This window comes from Chiloscyllium plagiosum, unplaced genomic scaffold (assembly GCF_037043375.1).
Source record: "Chiloscyllium plagiosum isolate Xiang-an unplaced genomic scaffold, Cpla_swu_hap1 HiC_scaffold_4, whole genome shotgun sequence".
Lineage (NCBI taxonomy): Eukaryota > Metazoa > Chordata > Chondrichthyes > Orectolobiformes > Hemiscylliidae > Chiloscyllium > Chiloscyllium plagiosum.
Window position 1 is genome coordinate 90,184,037 of NW_028270142.1, and position 21,551 is coordinate 90,205,587.

General features: G+C 41.2%; 1 protein-coding gene across 6 annotated transcripts in view; it reads right to left on the reverse strand.

Annotated features, from left to right (window-relative positions):
- Positions 1–21,551, reverse strand: part of trappc9 (trafficking protein particle complex subunit 9) — a 663,479-nt gene that overhangs the window by 610,176 nt on the left and 31,752 nt on the right. For all 6 annotated transcript variants that reach the window (XM_087986471.1, XM_087986468.1, XM_087986469.1 and 3 more), the window contains 2 exons: positions 5,630–5,751; positions 515–640 (listed from right to left, as the gene is read on the reverse strand). In XM_087986471.1, coding sequence (XP_087842597.1) covers positions 515–640; positions 5,630–5,751 — 248 coding nt within the window. The remainder of the gene's footprint in view (positions 1–514; positions 641–5,629; positions 5,752–21,551) is intronic.

Here is a 21,551-nt window from a genome sequence, read left to right on the forward strand (position 1 = left end):
TGTAGTGATTCTATTCAGTCAGGGGCACAGAATATATCCAGGAATGGTGATGGAGCAGTATGACTGATACAGGCTGTCAAGGACACAAGTTTGCCAAGTTTGAGGGACAACTCTCCCAATTTGACAGAAGTTATCAGATTTTAGCAAGGGAGAATCTGTCGGAACCACTACGTATCCCCTTATAAAAATGGTGTCTCAACTGATGCCAAGTAGTCCATCTAGTTTTATTCTCATTATAGACTTCCTTGCAGTTTGATTAAAATGATTGGCAAGCAAGACCATCTCAGAAGGCACAACCACATTGTGTGGTTCTGCAGTCACTTATTTTGGGCCAGACATCTGAAGGATGAATCGATCAGTTGAGTTTCCACAACACTGACTTATTAGTCTAGACCTCTGAAGTAATCATCCAGTAACAACATCAATATGCTACTCACCACCTATAACTCAAAATTATTTAATAATAGTTAAATTGTAGGATTATCACAAAAATATTTTGATGAGAAACCCTTACCTGGCCAAGATTGATGTACACAGCATTCTGAAGGAACTCAGAAGCCTCCATGCTTCTCTTCTGAACAGCAAGCACCCTAACTGCCTTTACACAAGCTTCCAGCTCAATTACACCAGCATTTTTGTACTGTTTTAAAAAAAGCAATATAGAGAGCAGTTCAGTGTCACAGAAATTCTTTTAGCAGTAAATACAAGCTGAAATCTAAAATATTGCATGCCAACTCATGAAAATTAAAATATTTCTGATTTCCAAGTATGAACTAACAGATCATTTGTTAAACTGCTCACACCAAAAAAAAATTGTCAGATTTAACGTGACCAATTTCAGCTTCAAAGGGTCTACTTCAAAATGTGAAATTTTGTAGTAAAACTAATCTGTAATCTGTACTGTTTAAAATAATCAGAATGATGGGCCTCATCTCCATGGAGAGCACATCCAGCTGAGGCCAACTTGATCTTCATGTAATTATTTCATGCAAGTGATCTTGCTGACCTATTTTCAACAATAATTTAGTTCAAGATGACATAGCCTGTACATTTTTAATTCTGTCAAACAGAACATTTGTATCTTACAACACAGTAGCACTTTTTTTTTGTTGAAAGACATACCGAATTATGATTTTTTTTAGTGAAAGCAACATTAATATCAAAGCAAGAGGACAATTCCATAAGGCTGTTGAGTTAGTGGGTGAAACAGCTTTTGCTAATTGAGGTGGAGATGGAAGAAACAAAGGAAGAGAGTATCTTTAAAACTTGGGAGGGCCCACATACCTTTGTGTTATTGCCTTTTGACAAAAAGGATTGAAGAGACATACATTTCAAATATGTCACTCAGTGGAAAGTTAGAATACAAAATCTGGATACCATATTTTGGACAAACCTGCTTCTCGTGAGGTAGGTTGGAACAAAAAAAAGACCGAGAGTAGCTTTTAACAAAGTATTTAACTGTTGACTACAAATTAACCAAATTACTTTACACTTTATTCAATTAAAAACAATTCTTAAGTTGAAAAAGTGTTTACAAACATCAGTTAATATATCCTTTTTCATTCTCAACTTCAAACTTTTACTATTAAATTAGCTCCTACAAGGTGAGTAAGGGCAAGTACTGCTTGTACATCCCTAAATACCTGTTATGCAGCTTAGCATCAGAGGACTTATTATTTTGGAGCAGCTGGAAGTCGTTATGACATTTCATACAGAGCCTTTCAGAACAATAAGTTTTACTCTCGAAGTGGTGTATTAAGATAGAAATAATGCTAATTCAGAAGGCCATCCCTCCAACGCATCACATAAATCTCAGCACATTTTCTCCATCAAAATAAAATTGAGAAACTTGAAAGACAAAAACATTAGCTTCAAATGCTTGTCAATAAGACAGATGCAAATTTGACTTCTGAACCTTCACGCCTTAGTGATTAATTTGCTGTTACTTTATTGAAAGAAATTTGTTGAATTCTCAGTCAGGTCATTGGATCAAGTGCCTTAGATAATTTCTCAACTGCTTGTGTTAAACATATTTTTATTCTAGTCAAGAGTGTAGTGCTGGAAAAGCACAGCAGGCCAGGCAACATCCGAGGAGCAGAAGAATCTACATTTCAGGCAAAAGTCCTTCATCAGGAATGAGGCCCGGAGCAGAGGAGATGGTGAGATAAATTGGGGGAGGGTGGGGAGAGAAAGAGTAGCTGAGAGATTATGGTACTCCATACAACAACTAGAGTTACTTCAAAATAGGAAATTGTAATCGTTCCATAATCTAAACCATTTACATCTGCCAGCTAAAGCTCAGCTAATTAGATTCTGTGGTGGCTTATAATTTATTTATGAAGCAAAAGGCTCACAGTCCTCAAGATGTCTCTGAGTTCATAAGCTACTACAGTGATATACTTGCACTTAAATTTTTAACTTTAACATTTCATTCATTCATTCAATCTAATTCAACACTACTGACAGCCAATTACAACTTAAAACACAAACTATTTCACATGTAAAAGTCATGTCAAATTGCAGAACGGGGATTCAAATTAAATTAAACAATTCTCAAAAAACTTGAGGCACTACAATTGACACATTAAGAAGTTAATTTTAATTACCCATTTCATAACTGGTTCAGGCAATAATCTGAAAGTAGCAATATATCACTGATTGGATACAAAACATCCACGGAATAGGGCAATTATGTAAGCTGAGAAAGCAAAGAAAGGAGCATAAAAGGCACTATTTATGTAGATGATTGGTGTTGGAGAGTAGATGTCCTCAAGCAGAAGATCTAACACACCCAAGGATACTAAGGAAAGCAAGAGTGCAAATTGTGCAAGCAAAGACGTTCCATTATATCCTGGTGACATAACAGCTTCAAGTAGTCAGCTTTTCTACTACTATTCATCACATTTGAGCTTCTCTAGCATCTTAGTTATTTCCTCTTTCACTATAACCTTGACAGTATTAACTTCCTTAGTAAAGATATACACAGTTCTCACTTAGCACTTCAGAAAAGTTCCATTGCCTTAATGCCTGGATTCCTTTTCAGATCAGCAAATGGCTCCATGTCTCTGTTCTGCTACTTTGCTTCAACTCTCCTTTCTGATATGGTATGCAGAGAACTAGAGCATTGCACACGTTCAAAAGAAAGGCTACAACAAAAAGCCACTCAGTTTAACCTCAGTGGTGAAAAAAGTCTTACAAGTAATAATCTAGGGCAATGTTGATTCAATTGGGCGCGTTGGCGGCACGGTGGCACTGCTGCCTCACAGCGCCAGAGACCCGGGTTCAATTCCCGCCTCAGGCTACTGACTGTGTGGAGTTTGCACATTCTCCCAGTGTCTGCTTGGGTTTCCTCCGGGTGCTCCGGTTTCCTCCCACAATCCAAAAATGTGCAGGTTAGGTGAATTGACCATGCTAAATTGTCCGTAGTGTTAGGTGAAGGGGTAAATGTAGGAGTATGGGTCTGGGTAGTATACGCTTCGGCGGGTCGGTGTGGACTTGTTGGGCCGAAGGGCCTGTTTCCACACTAAGTAATCTAATCTAATCCAATCTAATATATATTGCTGTTCTTTTAGCATAGCTGAGACAAAATCGTCAAATTCCCTCCTTACCAGCATTGTGGTCTACCTACAGCATCTGACTATCACCTTTTCAAAGGGTAATTAGGAATGAACAATAAATGCTGGCCTAACCGACGATGTCCACAACCCATAAATGAATAAAGCTGACCATCAAAAAAAAAGGAAGACAAAGAGGAGTTTGTGGGTGAGCTGTCAATAAAGCAGGTAACTTTGTCCTGTGTGGTGTCAAGCTTCAAGTGGTAATGGAAACACACATCCAAATGCAAACTGTTCCACTCCTGATTTATCTTAATAGTACATAGGCACTGGGGAGACAGGAGTCAAGGTATCCATCACGGAGTTCCTAGCACTAGCCTGCTCTTCTTGTCACAGTCTTTATATGACTACAAGTTCAACCTCTGTTCAACGATAACCCCAAGATGTTAATACTAAAGGATTCAGCAATGGTAATACCAAATGTCATGGGGCAATGGTTAAATTCCCTCTTGTTGGAGATGGTCATGGCCTAGCATTTGTGTCACAAAAATGTTACTCATCACTTGTCAACCCAAGCCTGGCTATTGCATTTGGGCATTGTAACTCCTTAGGTACTGAAGCAGTCAGTCAAAGTTAAACATGGTGCAGTCAGGGAACGTTACCACTTCTGACATTATGAATTCCCCAATTCCCATTGACTCAAGTTTTGCTGGGACACCTACATGCCATACTTCATAAAATGCAGTCACTCATGCCTCTATAGCTTTGGACCAATGCTATAATGAGGTCATGAGCAGAGTAGCTCCAGCAGGTGTCAGGGTTACGACTGAGCAAGTGGCACATCAAATTATTTAACAGCCCCATCCATCACTTCACGAATGACTGAAACTGAACTGATAAGGCAGTAATTAGCTAAGTTAGACTTGATATGCTTTTCCGAGACAAGTCATACCTGTGCATCTTTTAGCTTTAACCAGTTGATGCCAGTGTTGTGACTGGCTAATACAAGAGCACATCTTCAGTATTATTGCTTGAATTTTGTCAGGATCCATAGCCTTTACAGTAACTAGTCCCTGGAGCCATTTCTTGAAATCACAGGAGGAGCCTTAATATATAATTCTGCATTTCTCTGCACTGAACTTTTCAAGTCACTATTTTTTACATATCGAGTCCTATTAAGTTTCCGGCCAAATGGTAGCTCCCAGAAAGTAGCTAGTGGGGAAATTCAATGATGTAACGTCACTGAATATTAATGGGCAGTGGTTAAGTCAACTCTTAAGGGAAATGGTCATTGACAGGAGTTTGCTTGGCACAAATGTAACTTACCACTTGTCAAACCAAGCCAGGATACTGTCCAGTTCTTAGTCCACGTTCCCATGCTGTGTCTCAGTACCTGAGGAGCCTGTCCATACCCAAGCTACTTTACTTTTCCCTCACTCGGTTTCCTGCTGACCTGATCCTAGGAATTCCTGCCTTCCGAGATGGTGAGCCACTGCGACACCTCAGCTCTCATGCTGCATGGTTGAATTAAAAACTCAACCCATCCAAGAGCATAATTGAAAATAAATGAAATTTAATTTGTATAATTGAACACAATTATTTTCATGTTAAAAATAAATTGGCTCTTAAAATACCATTACAACACCAAACTGGTGGAATTTGTCCGTTGAAGGTGACAAAGGTCTGATCACAACGCCATAGCTATCTTTCAGAGGGGACAGACTTGATGGATCAAGTTGGTCTTCTCCTACACGTCAGGTTAATGTGCAACATTTCAATGAACATCTCTACAGTATGTTGATGCAGGTTTTACAACAAAATGAGTTTTCTGAGCAAAATTGTATCAAGCAAGTTATACAATAAAGCTATCAAATCAAGGTTCATCAAATGTCTGCCACTTCTAGAGGATAACTGGCATGGAGTCAGTTATTCTACATTAGATTATGCCTAACTTCCACAACTACTTACGCTTACTTTTCTCTAATGACAGTTTTCTGTTATGAGAATATGCACAAAGTTCCAAATTGAGTAAGTCAAATAGGTAATAATTCTACAGTGCACAATTTCAGGTTTACCTTGCCAAAGTAAGTAATGGCTTCCTTATATTTATCAATAATATCCTCAGGACTTAGACAGTTCTTCGCTCTTCCAATCTCAGTACTTGTATCTGCACTGATGCCATTTGTTGTTAATGCACCTAGAGATTTATAAAATGAAAAAAGTAAACTTTTAAAAGTGAAAATCTCAAATCTAAAATCTATATTTACACACAAGGTAAATTACATTTTTGGTTAAATCCAGAGAAATTTACATTTAAAACACTCATTCCCCACCACAAGTCAAATCATTTTGGTTTGCTTTGGTAAGAAAGATGAAAACACCAGCATGATATTCATATTACCATTACCATAAACAGGGATCATATCAAAAAAGATGATATCACCATATCTGTTCAAATGCAATTGCTCAAAATGCTCTACATGATCCAGAAAAGCCAAAAGCAATGAACTGGTAAGCCCATGCAATCGCGTGCCTTTCTTATCAGAGCACCATGCACAAACAGCTTTCGGGTGTACGATGATCCTTTGGAATTCACGTGACACAAGCTACGGTCTAAGCAGTGTGTCAGGTTGAGCCTCTCACTTTCTGCCTCAAAACAGAATTAATCAAAGTTAGCGTCAAAGCATGTCTTCAGTGACTAAGCCACCAGAAGTTGACATAAATAAATATCATCTGTGTGCTTGCATGTCACGAGGGTGAAAAAGGGCTCCAAATCTTCCAATTGCAAGCAGAAACCCTGGTTGCTATACAAATAAAGAACAGGCAACCTATGAACAATTTGAATTCAAAACATAACATTTTGAAATTTAGTTTGTTTACAAAGATTCTGGTCTCACTGCACCAAAAAACCTAAATGCTAAGTGCGCAAGACAAGCTTTTAACTTCTTTTGTTCCAAAGAAATCCACAGTGATTAGTTTGCACAGCACATAACAGATATTGCCTTCATCCTCAACATTTTCAATGAGCTTATAAATACCAGGTGGGTCACACATCCAGTGAATCATATGAAACTATTACAACCAATAGTTCAGAAAATTTTCAAAATCATAAAATCAAATCTTCAGACCAAGCAGCTTGCAACCGGAAGGTATTAAGTAGATGTCAGACCTGGAAATGTGTTATAACATTCTAAAGTTCAGTTGGCTCAGGAACAATACCAGAAAGCTTGGAAATCAACAACCAAGGCAATTTTTAACCAAAATTTTAAAAAAGCATGTAACAAGTTAGTGACAACATGAGCAGAGGAACAGGACCAATAAGCCTGTTAAAACGTCAGTGAAATTACAGCTGATGTTACAAATTGGTGTCCCTTTAAGCTGTATTTTCCCGAGTAGTTACATCATAGCACGAGATCTCAATACTCCACTGAACTTACATCAATAATTAACGGGCCCACTTGTCAAGGTATTTGGAATAAGGAGCAGTTTTTGTTCTTTGAAAGAATAGTAAGCTAACCCTTAGAGTTAGGCAGACAAGGTGACAATGAGCATACAAGCATCATAAGAAGCTACAGAGATCATTTCACAAGACGGTACATACTGATGACTGATAGCACAGATCGCTGGCCCCATTTTTGGGGCAGAAGGTGGAGTGAAGGGCAAAAACCCACAGAAGAATAAACAGAAACCACATGCAAGGAGACAGGGAGAGGCAGAGAAGAGGCAGAGAGTAGTGGAGGCAAAGAAGGGGAGGCAGAGGCAGAGAGATCAATGGTACAGAATGAGTCACCATTTTCAGGAGAGAAAATCAGGAGTTGCCCAAGGGAAGAACAAAGGCTTACAAGCAAAGATTGCAAGGGATGAACACACTATCACTCCATAATCAGTGTCTTTGCTCCTCCATGCAACACAAAAGCAGTGCTCCCACGTGTCATGGGCATACACTTTCTTTCTTTGTATAACTGAACAGTGCATTGTATGTAAGCTACTGTTTCTTAAACTCAAATGCCTTACAAGTGGTCAACTGACAATTAGGTAACTGGTCATGAATCTCCAAAATCTAACATTAATCTGTGATGTGACTCCACTGCCCAACTTTGATTGATGGAAAGCATCAAGCCTGAATTTAAAATTAACAGCTGGCTGAGTACAACTGCCATTTGTCGAAGGAAGGTCTGAACTTCCACCACCATTTGCATATAGAAGCATTTTCTGATTTCACTTTTGAAAAATGGCTTTCAATGTTTGGGCTATAGGCAGACTACGGTTATGAAGCAACTGCATAGGGTTATCAATTCAGTGCCTGTGCCATCAAGGCCCAGTACATGTAAGGCACTTGATGGAATTCGTGATGGCACCAATCCAACAAATATGATAAGGAGAAAGGAAGAGAATGCCTGCCACATATTGGAAAATGAGACATTAAGTTTCGTGGAGTCCTGAGTGCACTCTTCTCTTAGCTGGACTTAACCAATAACACTACTGAGAATATTAAATACTATTACAACATCTTGGCTCGGTCACCGTGGAGGAAAAATAATTAAACCTCAAACTGGAAAAACAACTGCACCAGAAGTATTTGGAAATGTAATTCCAAAAAAATTAATTAGTCCAGCTCCATACTATGTACATAAGAAAAACAATGAAATCTAGCCTGATAGTTTTGGCAGAGGTCATTAATGGGATATGTACATTGTGCTGGCTGTTAACACAGGGAAAGGAGAAGTTACAACACAATCTGTCGAGTTAGAAAGTGAGGTACCAAGTTGAATAGAGAGCAAGATGGTGTGTGACAGAACAAGACTAGCAACAGCCAGATACTGGAACACCACACCACAGAGTGTCCAAGACACATGGCAAATGCTCAAGAGGGAGGAGTGGAAAGGAGAAACCCACATTAGACAGGACAAGACTGAGTTGCAGGCAGTGTGACTAGTTCATTGTTACTGACAGAAAGAGCAGCTAAGTGAGTGATGTTAACTTACAAGTAAAAAGCCAGCAAAAATACTGTAATGATGCCATAACGGTGGGAGAAATTCCATATGCAATGGAAGATGCAGTGCAGATATTCCGAGTCCACCGGAATGAGAAGTTAGTGCTCTTCTGAATCTTCACAATACTCTTTCCACCAATATGTTCTTTGCAAAATACAATGCCCAGACTGTTAAGTGCTGCAGGTGAGGTTTAGTCAATGTTTAATTTACATGGGAAATCCACGCCTTTGCGTTCTTTCAAAAAGATTTTATGAACATAGAGTCATAGAGATGTACAGCATGAAAAAAGACCCTTCGGTCCAACCTGTCCATGCCAACCAGATATCGCAACCCAATCTAGTCCCACCTGCCAGCACCCGGCCCATATCCCTCCAAACCCTTCCTATTCATATACCCATGTTGCAATTGTACCAGCCTCCACCACTTCCTCTGGCAGCTCATTCCATACACTTACCACCCTCTGCATGAAAAAGTTGCCCCGTAGGTCTCTTTTATATCTTTCCCCCCTCACCCTAAACATATGCCCTCTCGATCTGGACTCCCCACCACAGGGAAGACTTTGACTATTTATCCTATCCCTGCCCTTCATGATTTTATAAACATCAAAGGTCACCCCTCAGCCTCCGACACTCCAGTGAAAACAGCCCCAGCCAGTTCAGCCTCTCCCCATAGCTCAAATCCTCCAACCATGGCAACATCCTTGTAAATCTTTTCTGAACCCTTTCAAGCTTCACAACATCTTTCCAATGGGAAGACTACCAGAACTGCAGGCAATATTCCAACAGTGGCTTAACCAATGTCCTGTACAGCCGCAACATGACCTCCCAACTCCTGTACTCAATATTCTGACCGATGAAAGAAAGCATACCAAACGCTGCCTTCACTATCCTATCTACCTGCTACCTTTCAAGGAGCTATAAACCTGCACTCCAAGGTCTCTTTGTTTCTAGGACCTTACCATTAAGTCCTGCTAAGATTTGCTTTCCCAAAAATGCGCACCTCACATTTATCGGAATTAAACTCCATCTGCCACTTCTCGGCCCATTGGCCCATCTGATTAAGATCAGAGGTAACCTTCTTCGCTGTCCACTACACCTCCAATTTTGGAGTGATCTGCACACTTACTAACTGTACCTCTTATACTCGCATCCAAATCATTTTAGGTAAATAATAAAAAGTAGAGGACCAAGCACCGATCCTTATGGCACTCCACTGGTCACAGGCCTCCAGTCTGATGAACACCACCAGCCTCCGTCTTCTACCTTGGAGCTAGTTCTGCATCCAAGTGGCTAGTTCGCGCTGTATTCCATGAGATCTAACCTTGTCGAACACCTTACTGAAGTCCATATAGATCACATCTACCGCTCTGTCCTCAATCTTCTTTGTTACTTCTTCAAAATCATCAATCAAGCTTGTGAGATATGATTTCCTACGCACAAAGCCATGTTTACTATCCATAATCTGTCCCTACCTTTCCAAATACATGTACATCCTGTCCATCAGTGTTCTCTCCAACAACTTGCCCACTGCCGACATCAGGCTCACTGGTCTATAGTTCCCTGGCTTGTCCTTACCACCCTTCTTAAACAGTGGCACCACGTTTGCCAACCTCCAGTCTTCCGGCACCTCTCCTGTGACTATCAATGATCTCTAAGAGGCCCAACAATCACTTCTCTAGCTTCCCACAGAGTTCCAGAGTACACCTGATCAGGTCTTGGGGATTTATTCACCTTTATGTGTTTCAAGACATCCAGCACTTCCTCCTCTGCAATATGCATTTTGTAAGGTATCACCATCTATTCCCCGACAGTCTACATCTTCCATATCCTTTTCCACAGTAAATACGGATGCAAAATACTCATTTAGTATCTCCCCCATTTTCTGCGGCTCCACACAAAGGCTGCCTTGCTGATCTTGGGAAGGGCCTTCATCTCTCCCGAGTTACCCTTTTGTCCTTAATATATTTGTAAAAACCCTTTGGATTCTCCTTAATTGTTTGCCAAAGCTATTTCATGCCTCCTTTCCCCCCCTCCAGATTTCCCTCTTATACTCCTACTTCTTTTATACTCCAAGGATTCACTTGATCGATCCTGTCTCCACCTGACATGTGCTTCCTTCTTTTTCTTCACCAAACCCTCAATTTCTTTAGTCATCCAGCATTCCCGACACCTACCAGCCTTTGCTTTCACCCTAACAGAAATATACTTTCTCTGGATTCTCGTTATCTCATTTCTGAAGGCTTCCCATTTTCCAGCCGTCCCTTTACCTGCAAACATCTGCCCCGAATCAGCTTTCAAAAGTTCTTGCCTAATACCGTCAAAAGTGGCCGATCTCCAATTTAGAACTTCAACTTTTAGATCTGGTCTATCCTTTTCCATCACTATTTTAAATCTAATAGAATTATGGTCACTGACCCCAAAGTGCTCCCCCACTGACATCTCAGTCACCTGCCCTGCCTTATTTCTCAAGAGTAGGTCACGTTTTGCACCTTGTAGGTACATCCACATACTCAATCAGAAAATTTTCTTGTACACACTTAAATTCCTCTCCATCTAAACCCTTAACACTATGGCAGTCCCAGTCGATGTTCAGAAAGTTAAAATCCCCCTACCATAACCACCCCATTATTCTTACAGATAGCTGAGATCTCCTTACAAGTTTGTTTCTCAATTTCCCTCGGACTCTTGGGGGGTCTATAATAAAGTCCCAATAAGGTGATCATCCCTTTCTTATTTCTCAGTTCCACCCAAATAACTACCCTGGATGTATTTCTGGGAATATCCTCCCTCAGCACAGCTGTAATGCCATCCCTTATCAAAAATGCCACTCCCCCTCCTCTCTTGCCTCCCTTTCTATCCTTCCTGTAGCTTGAAGCTGCCAGTCCTGCCCATCCCTGAGCCATGTTTCTGTAATTGCTATGATATCTCAGTCCCATGTTCCTAACCATGCCCTGAGTTCATCTGCCTTCCCTGTTCGGCCGCTTGCATTGAAATAAATGCAGTTTAGTTTATTAATCCTACCTTATGCCTGCCTGCCCTGTTTGACTCGGTTCTATTCTCAGCTGTACCAGTCTCAGATTGATCTCTTTCCTCACTATCTCCCTGGGTCCCACCCTCCCACCTTACTAGTTTAAATCTTCCCGAGCAGCTCCAGCAAATCTCCCTGCCAGTATATTAGTCCCCTTCCAATTTAGGTGCAATCCGTCCTTCTTGCACAGGTCACTTCTACTCCAAAAGAGATTCCAATGATCCAAAAATGTGAATCCTTCTCCCATACACCAGCTCCTCAGCCATGCATTCATCTGCTCTATCCTCCTATTCCTGCAATCACTAGCTCTTAGCATCGTGAGTAATCTAGATATTACTACTCTTGAGGGCCTCCTTTTTAAATTTCTGCCTAACTCTCTGTAATCTCCCTTCAGAATCTCAACCTTTTCCCTTCCTATGTCATTGGTTCCAATGTGGACAATGACCTCTTGCTGGCCCCTCTCCCCCTGTGAGGACATTCTGCACCCTCTCTGAGACATCCTTGATCCTGGCACCAGAGAAGCAACACACCATTATGATTTTTCTCTGCTGGCCACAGAGACATCTGTCTGTACCAATGGGGACTACAGAATCCCCTAACACAATTGATCTGCTGGAACCCAACGTACCCCTCGTTGCATTAGAGCCAGTCTCAATACCAGAAACTTGGCTGTTGATGCTATGTCCCCCTGAGAATCCATCACCCCCTGCATTTTCTAAAACAGCATACTTGTTTGAAATGGGTATAGCCACAGAAGACTCCTGCACTAGCTACCTACCTCTTATCTAGAGTTCCTAGAGTTAACCCATCTATGTGACTGTATCTGAGGCTTTCCCTCCTTCCTATAACTGCCATCCATTACATACTGTTGCTGTTGCAAATTCCTTATTGCTTCTATCGGTCTCTCCAACCAATCCATTCGATCTGATAAGATTCGCAACCAACATTTATTGCAGTTATAATCTGCAGTATCCCTTAAATTCTCTTTAAACTCCCACATCTGACAAGAAGTGCATATCATTCTACAAAAGGCCATTTTTGCTCCATCACAATTTACAGAACCAGAAAATAACACCATCTTATTCTTCTACAAAACACCGCACTGGGTTAAATGAATAGTTATGGCTTATATTTTAAGTTTCATCAAGAGACATATCTCAAAAAACATAATCAAGAAAGAACCCACTCTACTCACTACTGCAGACTTTCTGTAGGTCCCACTTACCTGCTTCTGTGCTGTGAACTTCGCCCAAATGGTTCCTCCAAGATGAGTTGTGAATTTCACTATGTTAATTTTCCCAGACGCACTATGTTCAGCGATACATGACTTCAAATAGCAAAGGCTGTAACTGTGCAGGTTTACTTTTCTCTCTCTCTCTTTCTCTCTCGCTCTCTCTCTCACATGGACCTCACCATGTGCTTCCTTTGTCTGTTCTTCTCCCTTTTAAAACTGCTGCTGTTGTGACTTTTTTCTTTCCAAAGTTCCAAAACAATGCAACAGCATATAAAACAGTAACTGCTGGTCCTGGAATTCGAGGAAATCACCTCCAACACCTAAAATATCTCAATAAAGGAGCAGCTCTTACAGAAATTTTTCCCATCCTCCATCTTCGATTACCCAGAATCCTCTGATTGATGCATGCTATTTTAATATTTTAAAAATAATCTTACATAGATACCCAGGTTATGAATCTTTACAACTTCTCACTTTCCATCATTTAGAAAAAGCTCTTTTTCTTCTTATAAAACTCAAAAGGAAGGCCCTCACGCTCCCTTACAAACTTTAAAACCAGGCGTTTCACTCCTTAATGCAGACTTTTCTCCTGAAATAGTAGGTCATCTGATGTTAGGGATGCAGCAAGGCTCTGAGCGAGTGCCACTCAAGGGCTCAGGCCCTGAAAGATCCCTGAATGACTATTCTGGAGGGCAGGATCACCAAGGAATCAGAATCAGCTGGTTGCTTCAGACCACTCCTCCACCTTGCCTCCCCAGTCAATACGGGAAAGACAAGGATGAGTCACCTTGTTAAAGTTCTGGTTTTGGCCCTACATTTCCAACCAGACATCTTAAGTCAAGAATTCAAAGCCAAATTGTTTGCGCTCTCACAGCAACTGTTCAGTGCTTCCCATGCTAGGCCACAAAGAGATTCAAAGTGTCCACTCATTTGACGTCTATTGTCCTCTGAAGGAATTCTAACCTTAAAAAAAGGTATCAAGGCTGCTCTCTCAGAGGCAAACAGTGGCACATCTTCATGCTGACCCACGCTGTCAGCATCACAAGTGAAAAGACAGTGGCAGTAACCAGGCCTATTCTGCATTGGTGAACAAGTTGAGGAACTTGTTTAAGTCCTTTGGCTCGGTGGACAACTGGTGATATCTTCACTCAATTCCATCATTTTCACCTTGGAAAAGCCTAGAGATGGGGCATCCGGAATCAAAATGCCTTTACATTTCCTCTTTCTGGCAGCTTCTGGTCAGCAGGTGCTCGGCTCAGACTTTAGTCTGATGTGTATGTGGAACTTGTTCCATTCTGTCTTTAGTTAGGATCCAGATAATGACACTTAAGCAACCTTCTGCTAAACAAAGAGCATTCCAGGACTCATTCTGTTGATCATGGACAGCTGGAAACAGTAACAGGAAGGGTTCCCCTTCCTTAGCAAGATGTAGCAAAGATTCACATCTGCAGCTTTTGTCAACCTTACATGAAAGGATAGACAAAGAAGCATAAATGTAGAATCAAGTTGCTGAATCATGTTTCAGTCAAACCACCAAGAATCTTACCCTGCAAGAGGCATACAAAGGGAAGGGAGTATGTGCTGAGGGGCCTGAAACCTGCCAAGCATTCGGGTCCTGCAGGATCTGAACCAAGGTTTCCAAATATTAAGTAGGAATATAGGAGTCACTATCATTTTGGCAGATGGTGACTAGCAGGGTCAGTGTTAGGGGGCCAGTTATTCACAATGTGTATTGATATTTTGTATTTCAGGGGCCAAATGCAATATTTAAACTTTCAAATGATGAAACTAAGTGGGAATATGTATTGCACAAGACAAAGTGGCTTCCAGAAGATTTAAACAGGCTAATGAATAGGGAAGAACATGGTATTTGAATACGCTGTGGTGAAACAACATATCCCCTTTGGTAGAATTAACAGATGCACCGAGAATTGAAGTTGGCAAGTTTAATGAACCCTTGTTGGTTAATCTGAATGCTAAAGTGCAGGTACAGCAAGCTATTAGAAAGACTATTGGAATGTTAACATTTATCACATGAGGTTGAGAGTATAGCAGTCATGAAGTCTCCCTTCAATTGTATAGGAGCTGAGCTAAACCGCACCGAGAGTACTGTGTTCAGTTTTTATTTTCTTTACTCAGCAAGGATAAACTTGCTAGAGAGGAAGTGGAACAAAAGGTTCAGACTTGCTCCTGGGATGGCAGGGTTATCATATGGATGCAAACTGGGCAAACTGAGCAAACTGAGCCAATATTCTTTAGAATTTCGAAGAATGAGCAGTGCTCTCACTACTAACAAAATACTTTGAGGCATAGACGTGGTAGACGCAGGGAACATGTTTTCTCAGGTTGGTGAATCTAAAACGAGGGCGTACAGAATAAAAACAAAAAGGGGATGCCACTTAACCAAAAGTGAACAGAAACTATTTTACTCAAAGGGTGCGAACGTTTGGAATTCTCTATCAAAGAGGTCTGTGGAGGCTCAGTCTTAGACCTACTCAAAAGATAGTGTGACAATACTGTAGCTTTCAAGATGTTATTTTGCCCTTTTTTTCTGAAGGCAGATTGTCATGTGGAGGTTCAGGGCTGTCTCCAAGAGAGTAAACAACTTGTGATGCCTTGGGTTTTTTTTTTAAGTTGGAACAATGGAAGCAGCCTGGGTGCGATCAGCTCTCTCAGACAACACTTTGTAGTTCTTTTTAGTTTTCGCTTTCAGCAGAAGCCATGAGGTTTCAAAAGAGTTGGAAGTTTCAGAAAATCTCTCTTAGCTACTGTTCTCAAAACAAGCCTTATAAAGTTCAACCTCCTCTAATTCGAGCATTTTCCCTATATGCAAGGCTGACAGGCCTGTAGTTGCTGATATTGTTCCCTTACTTCTTTAATGGGGAGGGTGACAGTACTTCTCTCAAAGACTCATAAATCTGTAGAATTCACTAATACAGAGTAGTCATAGAGATGTACAGCATGGAAACAGACCCGTCCATGTTGACCAGATATCCCAACCTAATCAGCACCCGGCCCATATCCCTCCAAACCCTTCCTATTCATGTACACATCCAAATGCCTCTGAAATGTTGCAATTGTACCAGCTTCTACCACATCCTCTGGCAGCTCATTCTATACACGTACCACCCTCTGAGTGAAAAAGTTGTCCCTTTAGGTATCTTTTATATCTTTCCCCTCTCACCCCAAACCTATGTCCTCTAGTTCTGGACTCCCCGAACCTAGAGAAAAGAAAGACTTTGCCTATTTATCCTGTTCATGTCCCTCAATATTTTGTAAACCTCTAAGGTCATCCCTCAGCCTCCGACGGTCCAGGGAAAACAGCCCCAGCCTGTTCAGCCTCTCCCTGTACCTCAGATCCTCCAACCCTGGCAACATCCTTGTAAATCTTTTCTGAACCCTTTCAAGCTTCAAAACATCTTTCCGATAGGAAGGAGACCAGAATTGCACACAATATTCCAACAGTGGCCTAACCAATGCCCTGTACAGCTGCAACATGACCTCCCAACTCCTGTAATCAATACTCTGACCAATAAAGGAAAGCCTACCAAACGCCTTCTTCGCTATCCTATCTACCTGCGACTCCACTTTCAAGGAGTTATGAACCGCACTCCAAGGTCTCTTTGTTCAGCAATACTCCCAACTCCATCTGCCACTTCTCAGCCCATTGGCCCATTTGGTCAAGATCCTGTTGTAATCTGAGGTAGCCCTCTTCACTGTCCACTACACCGCCAATTTTGGTGTCATCTGCAAACTTACTTACTGTACCTCTTATGCTCGCATCCAAATCATTTATGTAAATAACAAAAAGTAGAGGACCCAGCACTGATTCTTGTAGCACTCCACTGGCCACAGGTCTCCAGTCTGAAAAACAACCCTCCACCACCACCCTCTGTCTTCTACCTTTGAGACAGTTCTGTATCCAAATGGCTAGTTCTGCCTGTATTCCATGAGATCTAACCTTGCTAATGAGTCTCCCATGGGGAACTTTGTCGAACGCCTTACTGAAGTCCATATAGATCACATCTACCGCTCTGCCCTTAATCTTCTTTGTTACTTCTTCAAAAAACTCAATCAAGTTTGTGAGACATGATCTCCCACGCACAAAGCCATGCTAACTATCCCGAATCAGTCCTTGCCTTTCCAAATGCATGTACATCCTGTCCCTCAGGATTCCCTCCAACAACTTGCCCACCACCGAGGTCAGGCTCACCAGTCTGTAGTTCCCTGGCTTGTCCTTACCGCCCTTCTTAAACAGTGGCACCACGTTTGCCAACCTCCAGTCTTCTGGCACCCCACATGTGACTATCAATGATACAAATATCTCAGTACAGTGGATGCCATAACAGGACACATTTAAAAAGAAGATAGACAAAATTTTAGTTATAATGGGTTGAAGGATTATAGAGAACAGGCAGAAAAGTAGAGTTGAAGCCAAGACGAGATCAGCCATCATCATGTTGGAGCAAGCTAAAAGAGCTAATTTGCCTACAACTGCTCCTGTTACATTCTTCTGTCATTCGTATAGTTTCAAGCTTCCAATCTGGAGGAATCATTCCACTGCATGAGAAATTTTGGAACATGATTACTATTCAGCTCAGTAGCCATTCTTTCATTAGGTTCTGAGAACTTAGCAATTTTCCACACCATTAATTTCTCCAGCAAAGCTTTCTTACTAATTCCAACCTCCTTTTCCCTCCTCATTCTCCCTAGTCACTTGGATCTCTAGTGCTGAGTGTTTCTTGAATCTTCCTCAATGACAAGAGACACAAAGAACTCATTTAGTTTCTCAGCCATTTCTCTGTTCCCAATTATACATTTTCCCAACTACTTTTAATGGACCCACATTCTTATAATATGGAACAGTACAGCATAGGAAGAGGCTCTTTGGCCCATTATGTCTGTGCTGACCATGATGCCATTCTAAACTAATCCCATCTGCCTACACATGGCCTATATCTTTCTATGTCCTGCCTGTTCATGTACCTAGATGTCTCAAAAACTTTACTCACATATCTGCTTCTAGCACCGTCCCTGGCAACACATGCTCAGGGCGGCTCGGTGGCTCAGTGGTTAGCACTGCTGCCTCACAGCAACAGGGTCCCAGGTTCGATGGCAGCCTCGGGTGACTGTGTGTGGAGTTTGCACATTCTCCCAGTGTCTGCGTGGGTTTCCTCCCACAAATCCAAAAATGTGCAGGTTAGGTGAATTGGCCATGCTAAATTGCCGTTAGTGTTATGTGAAAGGGTAAATGTAAGGGAATGGGTCTGGGTGGGTTACGCTTCGGCAGGTCGGTGTGGACTTGGGCCGAAGGGCCTGTTGCCACACTAAGTAATCTAAGTAATCTGAAAAGGAACATAACCTCAATAGTGAGCGATGGACTTTTATCCCAAGTGTCTCTATTTCAGTGCTCCTAAGAATCCTACCATTTACTGTATATTTTCCTCTTGCATTTGACCTCCAAAATGTGTACCACTTCACACTTGTCTGAAATAAACTCCATCTGTCATTTCTCCATCCAACTTTACAACTCATCTGTATCCTGTTGTTGCCCTTTGATAAACCTTCTTCACTATCCACAACTTCACCAATTTCCATGTCATCTGCAAACTTACTAATCAGCCCACTTACATTTTTATCCAAATTATTCATATATATTGCTAACAACTGAGACCCCAACACTGGTCCTCACAGACCACCACTGGTCATAGGCCTCCAGTCAGAAAAAACATCCTTCCACAAATACTCTATGACCAAGCTAACTTTGTATCCAACTTGCCAATTCACCACAGATTCCATGCAACTTAATCTTCTGGAACAACCTACCATGAAGGATCTTTCTAAATGCTTTAGTAATGTCCATTGCTGCCTTACCTAACATTCACTGCCTTGACTTCAAACAGCTTCATCACTTCCTCAAAACACTCAGTTGAATTTGAGAGACAGGTCTCCCGACATACAGCTATGCTGACTATCCCATCTTCTCCAAATTCAAGTAAATTCTGTCCCAAAGAATCTTCTCCAATAATATCCAATAATGTATGGTTCACTGGCCTTTAATTTCCTGGATTATTTGTGCTGTCATTCTTAAACAAAAAGTAACAACACTAGCTATTCCCCAGTCTTTTGAGACTTCACCTGTGGCTAGAGGACACATAGATCTCTGTGAAAGCCCCAACAATCTCCTCCCTTGTTTCCTTCAGATCCTGGGATAGATTCCACCAGACCCTAGGGACTTTACTTGATGTTTTCAAGACACCCAACACCACCACCTCCTTATTACTGATATGTCCCAGCATATCAACATACCTCTCCCAATTTTAGATTAGATTAGATTACATTACAGTGTGGAAACAGGCCCTTCGGCCCAAGTCCACACCGACCTGCCAAAGCCTAACCCACCCATACCCCTACATTTACCCCTTACCTAACACTACAAGCAATTTAGCATGGCCAATTCACCTGATCTGCACATCTTTGGACTGTGTGAGGAAACCGGAGCAGCCGGAGGAAACCCACGCAGACACGTGCAAACTCCACACAGTCAGTCGCCTGAGGCGGGAATTGAACCCGGGTCTCTGGCGCTGTGAGGCAGCAGTGCTAACTGCTGTGCCACCGTGCCGCCCATAGTTTACAATCAACTATATCCTTTTCCTGGGTGAAAACTGATACAAAGCACGCATTAAGGACCATGCCCATTTAACTCCGGCTCCATACATAAATTTCTTCTCGTCATCCCCCTTCTCCTCTTGCGCGCCCCCCCCCCAACTCCTCTCTTTCCTCCCGCTGCCCAAGTGGGTCTACCCTTTCCATGGGTAACCCCAATATATGGATAAAATGCCTTAGAATTCTTCTTAATCCTACTTGCCAAAGACATTTCATGACCCTTTTGAGCCAACCTAATGGCTTGATTGTTATTTTCTGTCTCCTTTACACACCAAAATCTTAAAGAAAGTGAGGACTACAGATACTGGAGGGTCAGAGTCAAAAAGTATGGCACTAGAAAAACACAGCAGGTCAGGCAATATTTGAGGAGTAGGAGAATTGACATTTTGGCCATAAGCCCTGGTTCTGGTTTGGTTTCAGTTCCCTGAACCTTAGATATACTACTTCTTTCTTTATGTTAAAAATCACAACACCAGGTTATAGTCCAACAGGTTTATTTGGAAAGTGCAAGCTTTTGAAGCGCTGCTCCGTCAAGTAGCTCGTAAACTTCCAATAAATCTTGTCAATGTTTGTTCTGGAATTTGCCAGCCTCATCGTTCATGCTCACAGGAACATATTAATCCTAATCATACTAGTCTTGATCAACTGGCCTTTAAAAGACTCCTACATCAGATGTGAACAAATAGTCGCCCCAATGCAAATTCTCCAGGTCCTGCCTAATACTGTTGTCAACAGCCTTCCCATAATTTTCCACTTTCATTCAAGGACCAGTCTTAACCTTACCCATAACTATTTTAAAAACATACTTCTTTCTTCCCAAATGTATCCATGAGACTTCAATCACCTTGCCAGGCTCATTCTTCCATACCAGGTCTTCCCGAATCGGTCTACCTATTTCACGAAACCCTCCTGGATGAACCTAACAAATTCTGTTTAATGTATTTTCCCAATCCAACTCAATCTGTACCTCAAGCTTTCATAATTTCCCTTATTTAAATTTATCACCCATTGCTTCAGTGAACTAACTCACTTTCAAACAAAAAACATAAAATATCAAAGAAACTTCAAAGCACAGTCAATTCAAAGAACCTCAAATGTACCTGAACTTACTGGACAATAACTCATTTGAAGCAATTCTGATATCTTAGAATTTAGAATGCTCGTCAACCGCCTGATCACACTTTGCTAATTTTCTTTTGATCCTCTAAATGTACCAATCATTCTGACATTTTCCTGTGGTCAGCATAATCTTTCCATGAAATGAACTATTCTTAACTAGACTCTCCTCTTTGTCAAATACTTTCTTACATCTATGATTTCTGGTGCCCTCCATTCTTTGGCAATTTCAGGTTCACAACAATACATAGTCTGCAGCTCCAATTCTCTTCAAGACAGGATTCCATTTCTTTCTTCAATAAATATTTAACAACTCTCCATCTTGAATTTGCCCTTTCACTCAATCAAACATCATCTCAATCTGAATGTGTTTTTCTTCATATAATTGCACATGCTCCTCTAGAGCACAAGTACTGCTTGGAATACCTTGTATCAAAATCATTTTTGTCCATTGTTAGCAGTAGATGTAAAACAATGATTGAATGGAAGAAGTGGTAACTGAGACACATTGGATAACCTTAGTAACAAATGGTGCTGCTCTTGTTGAATCAAAGTCTTCATTTGAGCGTGATTCCAGTTTTCACTGATAGCCCATTTCTGTCTATTCTTTTAATCTGGCAGAGCAAAGATGTTTGCATTGTTAAATGATTGAATTGTTGCCACTCCCCATCTTCCATGATGACTCTCAGTTTTTCCTTCAAAATGTATCCAATTCTTTTTGAGTGCTACTGTGGAGTCCACATCCACCAGATAATAAATTCCTAACCATCATACTGTAAGCTTGAGTTTCTTGCGCTAATCACATTAAGCCTGTGCCCTTTGGTTATTGATTCTTCAGGCTCTGATTATGGTTTCTTCCTGTTGCTTCTTCAAGAAGCTAAAAAGCTCTTCAACCAAGCTTTCAGTCAGCTGAGTACTCACTTAAAACTGAGATAGCTTTCCAGAAATCTCTAACTTTTA